Source organism: Poecilia latipinna, unplaced genomic scaffold (genome assembly GCF_001443285.1).
Source record: "Poecilia latipinna isolate Pla-1442-1.1 unplaced genomic scaffold, P_latipinna-1.0 Scaffold3859, whole genome shotgun sequence".
Classification (NCBI taxonomy): Eukaryota; Metazoa; Chordata; class Actinopteri; order Cyprinodontiformes; family Poeciliidae; genus Poecilia; species Poecilia latipinna.
The window spans coordinates 2,082-10,848 of record NW_015116475.1 but is presented as its reverse complement, the minus strand read 5'-3'; the positions used below and the strand labels follow the sequence as shown (position 1 = coordinate 10,848).

Genomic DNA, 8,767 nt, shown 5'->3' with positions numbered 1-8,767 from the left:
CGTTATGTGATTGTGTCACTTCCTGGTTTTAACAGAGTCCTTACACTCTGTGAGGTGGAGGTCTACGGTTATCGTGCTCCAACTGGTGAGACCTGCATTTCTTACTCTCAATATATTATTCAAAAGAAGCTCAAGTTATTTTATCTCTAATTTTAGGAATAGTATCAGAAGATGAAATTGTTTCACATTTTCAGAGTGTAAATAATCCAAAAAAACAGCAGTGCAGAAGAAAGAGTATATCTTAAACGGTTCAGTATGCGTAAGAAGTGCAATAGTCAAATATAAAATAACTGCCATGGAACAAATGAAGCAGTTACAAAAAAACATTAAAAATAGGATTGCTTTCCCGCTAACTCCCGTCTCCTGCATGAAGATCATTAAAAAGTTTTTGTTTTCGAATCCACTATAATAAACGACTCAAATACATCCAGGCATATCGTCAGAACCCACTTCTCACTGTAGTCAAATTATTTATCAATTCTTATATTTTAAAATCTTATGTTGCAGGAGAGAATATAGCAATCTGTGGAAAAGCTACTCAGTCATCATTGCATTCTAATGGCATTGCCTACAACTCCATTGATGGGAATCGTGCTGGATACTGGAGCAAAGGTTCTTGCAGTCATACAGCACAAGAATTAAATCCCTGGTGGCGACTGGACCTGGGAAAAACCCATAAAGTGTTCTCTGTCAATGTAACCAGCAATGTGGAAAACTACGTACGACTTCGAGGAGCTGAAATTCGTATCGGTGATTCACTTGATAACAACGGCAACAATAATCCCAGGTGATAGTCAGAAATCCTCATATTGCAACGCAACATATTTTCTGCCTCATCACATTTTGTTTCTTAACAGAACCAATTATTTTTTTTCCTAACAGGTGTGCTGTGATCTCAAACATCGCTCCAGGTTTTACTCAAAACTTTCAGTGCAATGGAATGGATGGTCGATACATTAACATTGTCATACCTGCAAGAGTTGAGTATCTCGTCTTGTGTGAGGTTGAAGTCTACGCATCAAGACTAGATTAAATAGATCTGCCACTCTTTTAAATGTTGATACTTTCGTAGAAAAACATGTCTTCATCAAATTTAATGACTAGCTCACAATACTCAGTGACAGCTGTAAATCCTTTGACTAGAACATGATCCAATCACTTTATGCTTCTGAACTGCTGATTTAAGAAAATACTTACTGAAAATCCAAAAAGTAAAAAACAGAAAACAATAATCTTGTTAATTAGTTTGCAAGGTGTTATGTGTAACCAATTCAGTAATTCTTTGTTTGTATATGTTGATGCAGATATGATGAGAAAGGAGCAATAATCTGCCAGAGTAGCAGCAATTTGGTTAGATAATGTAACATATATATTTGGATTTAAATATTGATTAATTAAATCAAATCCATTTTGCAGCATTTATATTTACTTTTCGTTTTTTATATTTATAATGTCAACATGTATAACTGACAGTCTAATAAACTTTTGTTCCTAAGCAGAGTGCTTAGGAACAAATAAATTTTAATAAAGAAATTGTTAAAATCTCTTGTGTGGAAATGGATATTGAATTGTAAATCAATGATTAAAGTGCAGTGCTAAATAAAGTGCTAGTTTTAGAAAGGTGCAAAAGGTACTCTGAAGGTTACTTAAGTAAAAAATGTAGTCCCAGTAATGAAAACCTTAAAGGAAAAAATGTGCACAGATTTTGTGTTTTAAATATTTCTAACGTGAAAAGATTGTCAAGTGAAATGTTTTTTTGATTGTTTTTTTCCCCCACAAACCAGAAAATGGTTTATTTTCATGTGTTTTATTGTAAAACAACATAAAACACTTGTTTATTTTTAATCTGTGGTTTCTGGTGACAAAAGTGATGACCAAAATATGCACTGACCTATTTGATAAGAACAGAAAAACAAATTTCTGAAACTAAATTGTCAAATTTAAAATAACACGTCATTGCTTGAAAAAGTTACATCTTTGTGATGATTAGCATTTTTGACTCGTGAAATAATAACTGACCCTGAAACACCAATTATTTTCATTTTTGTTTTTTGGCGACAACAATTCTGCATTGCACAATAAGATATTATAAATAGCTGAGAGATAAATTTTCTCAAAAGAAAAGAACTAACAGTGAGGGCCATCTCAAGTTCTTTGACATACAAAAGCTATATCTAACTCAAAAAGGTATTCAAAAATCTTCTAACATGTCTACAGGGAAATTTGGAAACTGAATCAATAATTTTATTGAGGCAGCAAAGTACAAAGCAGTGGCTTTAATTCATCCAAAATTAAAGTTTTAGGCTGAACAAAGCAGTGAGACAAGCTGTTTTTGGCTACGTTGGATTTGGAAGACCTTTCCATGTCATGTCCAAGTTATTCCTCCTTTCCTTTGCTGCTCTGCCAGTGTCAGTCCTCTGAGGTCATTTACAGGGCACACAGCATTTTGCTGACTCTGCAAAATGCGGTGTGTAACAACCTCTAGAAGATCTACAAGAACCTCTACATAGTTTCTACATGGAATATGACCAACCAAATCTTAATCTGGCTGTTTCTGTACAAATGTACAATTCTTCAAATACAATTGCATGCCCTGTTAAGCTGTGGTCATGCATAACCCCATTCTATTTTCATATTTTGCTATAAATTCATGAATCAATGTTGAATCATCAAAGCATCAATCATCTGTTCCAGGAAATATGTGGCTATTATCACACTGCACTTTACTGTTCACTTGGCATTGCAACTGTAGCACTAACTTTATTGTAGTATTTTATTTCTACTGAAAGATGTGACCAGGAAGTCTGAGAATGTCATTTTTCAAACTACACCAGTAAATCACATTTAGGATACTAAAGATGTACTCTATCACCAGAGCAATGTATTTCTGGTAATGGCCTTGAAATACTATAGAAATCTGGTTCCTAAGGACATCAAGTATTGCTGGAGTCGTCACTTCATCGGATCTTTATGCCTCTAAAATGTCAGTCGGTCTGTGTGTCCAGTTTTGAAGATGGTTTAACAGTTACTATACATCTTGCCTTCAACTGGCAGTGCCTGACCTACTTCTTTGAAAGAAATGAACTTTATCCAACTGTAAGGAATAAAAAAAGTTATAGGTGGTGTATGATTAATCAGTGCTGTATGTGTTACATAAAGATGTGTGCACAAACACAATTTATTTTTTGTTGTACACCTCACAGGATGCAAACATGAAAAAATAAATGAAAGAAACAGAGGTAATAAAAAACTCCAATTGGTGAGTCCTGCATTGTTACCATTTTCTCCAGGTGTCTAATTATTCAAGTCAAACTTAAACTACTGGATCATGACATTAAATTGTGCATTAAGTGTGGAAACTGAGTGTAAATAATCCATGAACAGTAGCATACAGATACATTGTTTCAAACATGAACTATCAATTTAATGTAGCCACATCAGTGTCATTAAATGTACCTCTGAGTCTAGAACAAAGACATGCTTATTGTTGTTACCTGATTTCAAATTCAGGATTACTGTAAATATTTTAAAATGTTGTTTTTCAGGAGAAAATCTGGCTATTTATGGTAAAGCTACCCAGTCTACACTGTACAGTGTATATGTTGCCTACAACGCTATCGATGGGAATCGAGCAGCCAACGTTGCAAAGCACTCATGCAGTGCTACAGCAAATGAATTCAACCCCTGGTGGAGACTGGACCTGGGAAAAACCCATAAAGTTTTCTCTATTAAGATAACCAACCGGATAGAAGACTACACTCGAATTAATGGAGCTGAAATTCGTATTGGAGACTCACTTGACAACAATGGAAACAACAATGAAAGGTAACAATTTGTCCTCTATAGGAATTTGAAATATAATATTGTATATATTGTCCATACCATAAGATTTTTGCAAATTTGATTAAATTAGCATTTTTTTATACAGTGAAAAAAAAAAATTTCATACTGTACCTATTTTTATTTTTTTCTGTCAGGTGTGCTGTGATCTCCACCATCTCTCCAGGTTTTACTGAAACCTTTCTGTGCAACGGTATGGACGGTCGATACATCAACGTTGTCGTACCTGGAAGAACTGTGCACCTCCATCTGTGTGAGGTGGAAGTGTACGGCTCCAGATTGGATTAATTTTAAAGATCTTAAAATTTTTAAAGAGTTTGTTTTTTATCATTTCCACGATTACATAAATTTGTTAGAAAAAAAGGTTAGCATAAACTGCAGATTGACTTGAGTCTCATTATACTAAACACATTTTGCAAAACAGAGTTCACACCTTGGTTCAAAGAAATGATTTCGTTTCTCGTCTTTCATACAACACTGTTGCGACGTCTGGAAAAAAGGATTTAAGAGACCATTTCAGTTAGAAATCTATGTTGTTCATATCCTACCTACACTGTGTTCGATTCAATTAGATTTTGCACATTTTGAAGTGAATTACAAGATGTGTTACAAGTAATTTACAAATTAAAGATTCAAATTTGTTACAGAGAATCTGGAATACAGGAAATTTCAAAATGACAAAAAGTTAAAATAAATGGCTGTTAAGATGAATAAAAGGATGGAAAATACTCAATATGGCTCTGTATAATTATTTTAAATTCAGGTATTTTGAACTGAATTCAAAATCCATTTCTCTTTTAAATTAAGTCTTCATTTCTCTCTCTGAATCTTTGTGAGAATAACTTTACAAGTACATTTAAAAATAAAATCCTGCTTATAACACGCACTATTTTTATTTACTTATCATCTGTATTTTCCAAAAAATTTTATGAATAGTTCATTTAATAATTAGTACACTCCTTCTTCTATTTACAGCCACATCTCTCCTGATATCATGAAATGAAAAATTAACCAAAACTTGAATGTCTATCATATCTGATCGACATAAACCCAGAGCCACACTGAGTTGATAATTAATACAATATCATCTGTGCTGTGGTGTTCCTTATATTCCACTTCTGATTGCTCTGGATGGGAAACAGTTGAGGAAAGCTGCATCTGCTGTCCACATCCTGTCACAGAGAGTCTTAAACAAGCACCTGCACCTAACCCACCAGGATATGACAAGCTTCTACAACTCAACTGGAGTCCTCCTGAGGAAAATTCAGCTGAGCCAATGAGATACATTTGGTTATATATATGTTTCCAACATGAAACAGTAAAACATATTTTGAAGCCTGTTAGTTCTGTTCTGTACAATAATGCCATACTTCATAAATTATTACAAACAAAACATCTGTATAACTTGACTGCTGGGTATTGAAAAAAAACTTGTCTAGTGTTTTGTCTTATATTTGTAATGTAGGGTAGAAGGAGAAGCTATCATACAAGATAAGAATAAGTAACTAATTACACGTCCTGATAAGATTCCTGCATATATTCCTTAATAAACAGCAGCTCCTCATTTTCTTTAGTGACTTTTGACAGATCAAGGTGCGTGCAATAGAATTTACAGAATTGTCTCCTCTTTCAGAGTATAATATTCACTGAGTTCTGTTTTTTTTTCTTACAAATAGATTTTAATAGGCATATTTTGTGCACTTTGTCTGGAGTCTAAATCAGAACAATGAGACACCCTTCAGCTCTGCTTGTGTTGCTTCTCCTGACGACAGCCGTGGCTTATAAATATAGTAAGCATAATCTACCTTAATCTGCGTATGAAATGATTTTCCTTCTTCAGTCTTGTTGATTCACTGAAAGTCAAATTACTCAACTGTGGAGCCATCATCTTTGTTGTTCAACAAATTTTCTCATGGATTTTGTGACAATGATGAAAAATGTATTTGAATTTAAAAAAAATCTGCGATATAATTTTTTATCAGTGCAGGCACAATCAGTGCATAAGAGAAATAAGCCAATGCTTGGGACCTCCAATCTATCAGGAACCTTCCATAAATATTTGGATTTTAACATAGAACATAGATCTGAAATATTTGTTTTTTGAAATTGAGAATGCTATAGTTTGCTTCAAATGTAAAGATTTGACACAACTTGTGTTTTATAAAACAAAAGCTATTTTGCTTTGTTTTTTGGGGGGTTTTTTCTTCCAGAAAATTTGGCTTTACGTGGCAAAGCAACTCAGTCTAATCGTCTAAAAGGAGAATGGGATAGTTTTGTGGATGCCAGCAATGCTATTGACGGAAACCGAAATCCCGACCTTACACAAGGCTCTTGCACCCACACTGGAAAACAATCATTTCCCTGGTGGAGAGTGGACCTGCTGGAGTCCTACATCCTCACTTCCATCTCTGTAACCAACAGAGGAGACTGCTGCTCAGAAAACATTAACGGAGCAGAGATTCATGTTGGCAATTCTTTACAAGACCATGGTACATCAAACCCAATGTGAGTGAAACATTAATGATTACATGCTGTCACTCTGGAGCTTGCAATATCTATTTCAGGTCTGATAATATCTATGACAGGTTGATTCCTACCAACTATTCATGTGAAACTAGCTAGTGTGACTAGTTGAAACCTAAATTTACTTTCTCAAAATAGAAAAAAAAATATTTGTTTTCTCCACTTTCTCTGTTTTAGGGTTGCTGTCATTTCTCGCATCCCACTTGGAAGGACTCTGAAAATAACTTTTAGCGGTCATGTGGAGGGCCGCTATGTGACTGTGCTGCAGCCTGGTTTAAACCAGGTGCTTACACTCTGTGAGGTGGAGGTCTACGGTTACCATGCTCCAACTGGTGAGACCTGGATATGTTACTAGCTTTTCATTGTGTGGTATTATTATTTCAGCCATGCTAAGATTACAGAGGGTTGCCTTACAAATGTCCAAAGTGAAAACAAATAATCCATTAATCCATAAAGATAGAGATACAATAAAAATAAAAAAATACAATAAAATAACTGGTTACATAGAATCATATAGTGTAACAAAAAGAAAACAAAAGTTGTTGATGTCAGTGTTTTATATTTATCCAAGAATTAGAATGAAAATTGTTTCATGACAAGATACATATGTTGCTGTTTATCACCTTAAAGAAGTTCATCCTCTTCTTAATCTTATTAGTGACATGAATGCCTTTGAGATGATCAGTGACTTAGACCTTCCATGAAAAAATTTAAAAAATTGAAAGAGGATTTATGTATTTTCCAGGCAAAAAGAGTCATCCTACAGCATAATCAAATAACTATGTTACATTCAGTTGTTATGTAATAGGTGTATTTAAACAAATTTGACAGCTTGAAAACTTCCCTACCTGAACTCTATAGAAAATCAATAAGCTGAATTTCAGAAAGGAAACTAAAAACAAAATTCCATCCTATTGATAGATCTGACCCCTGTGATGTGCCTTCAGAGCTAAATATCTAAAACTTGATTTTATATTACTAAGACAAATAAAATTCATATCTTATAAACTTCTCAAAATTATAAGATTTATACCTTGGATCCAGTGTAATGAGTAAATAACTGCAAATACATTGAGAATTCAGGGAAGTGAGAGATTACTATAGGACTCCCTGCATATGTGATAATGTGATACACCATAAAGTGGGAGAATTTAATCACTTGGAGATAGTCCAGAAAATCTGTTTAAGAAAATATACGCCACCACACAGAAATTAATAGTATTGCAACTAATTACATATATTGGTTTAAAAAAAAAAAAAGGGGTAACGAAGGTTCGGGCAACGTCTCACCAGGAGACCGGAATTGAGGAGCCCCGCCCCTCGCTCTTCAGACAGAGTTTGGGGAAGAAGACGGCGGTTGTCCTTTCTTTCTCTCACTGACTGTTCGTCATTACAGGCTCTCCAAGATCAAGGGAAAGCAGAAAGTCTTCAGAAGAAGAAAAAAAACGGAAAAACAAAACAAAACATCATTTGTTATATTTGTCACTATAAGTAGAGACGTGTAACAATAACATAAAAGCAAGCTATATATTGGTGGTGACATTCTAAAATGTTATTTTGCAGGAGAAAATGTGGCATTTTATGGGAAAGCTACTCAGTCATCATTGTATGAAACAGCCATTGCATACAATGCTATTGATGGGAATCGTGCTGGTCTCTGGGAGAAGGCTTCTTGCACTCTTACAAAATATGAATTCAATCCCTGGTGGCGTCTGGACCTGGGAAGAACCCATAAAGTGTTCTCTATCAACATATCCAACCGTGTAGAAGTTCACAATCGAATTAATGGAGCTGAAATCCGTGTTGGAGATTCACTAGACAACAATGGAAACAACAATCCCAGGTCTGTAAAGTGTTTAAAGAGAGCAAAGAGAGGACATGTCTATTTGAGCAAAACTCAAATGATCACTGAACCAAAAACAATTTGTGTTTCCAACAGGTGTGCTGTGATCTCAACCATCGGTCCAGGTTTTACTGAAACCTTTCAATGTAACGGCATGGATGGCCGATACATCAATGTAGTCATACCTGGAAGAACTGAGCATCTCAGTCTGTCTGAGGTAGAAGTGTACGCATCGAGACTGGATTGAATTAAAGATGCTAGGCATTACATGAAAAGTCATTTCACTGATAGGAGTCTCACAATGAATTAAGTGTCAAAGCTCTCCTTCAGACATTTATTCACATCACAAAGGGTGAACTTTCAAGTGTTTTATAACTGTGTATATTTACAAAATTAATTATAAAATTAAAATAATTTCTATCTCATGCTGAAGCTTGTGTTTAAAAATGAAAAAAATAAATGGCTTTTTACTTACAGCAGATACTTTTTTTTTTACGATGCTGCCTGGAGTCTTACAAGATTGTCTGATTGTTTGACTTGATAATCTGCATTTTGAGGTAA

General features: G+C 34.6%; 2 protein-coding genes across 2 annotated transcripts; both read left to right on the top strand.

The window, feature by feature from the left end:
* The first annotated feature begins 255 nt into the window (after nt 1-255).
* Nucleotides 256-4,266, top strand: LOC106941775 (uncharacterized). Its single transcript, XM_015024888.1, has 5 exons — nt 256-259; nt 508-787; nt 883-1,029; nt 3,541-3,825; nt 3,978-4,266. The coding sequence occupies exons 1-5, from the start codon at nt 256-258 to the stop codon at nt 4,126-4,128; spliced, it is 867 nt and encodes a 288-aa protein (XP_014880374.1). The 3' UTR covers nt 4,129-4,266.
* Nucleotides 4,267-5,566: 1,300 nt separating this feature from the next.
* LOC106941773 (fucolectin-4-like) lies at nt 5,567-8,460 on the top strand. The gene is made up of 5 exons (XM_015024887.1): nt 5,567-5,630; nt 6,051-6,345; nt 6,541-6,695; nt 7,927-8,206; nt 8,303-8,460. The coding sequence occupies exons 1-5, from the start codon at nt 5,567-5,569 to the stop codon at nt 8,451-8,453; spliced, it is 945 nt and encodes a 314-aa protein (XP_014880373.1). The 3' UTR covers nt 8,454-8,460.
* The last annotated feature ends 307 nt before the right edge of the window (nt 8,461-8,767 follow it).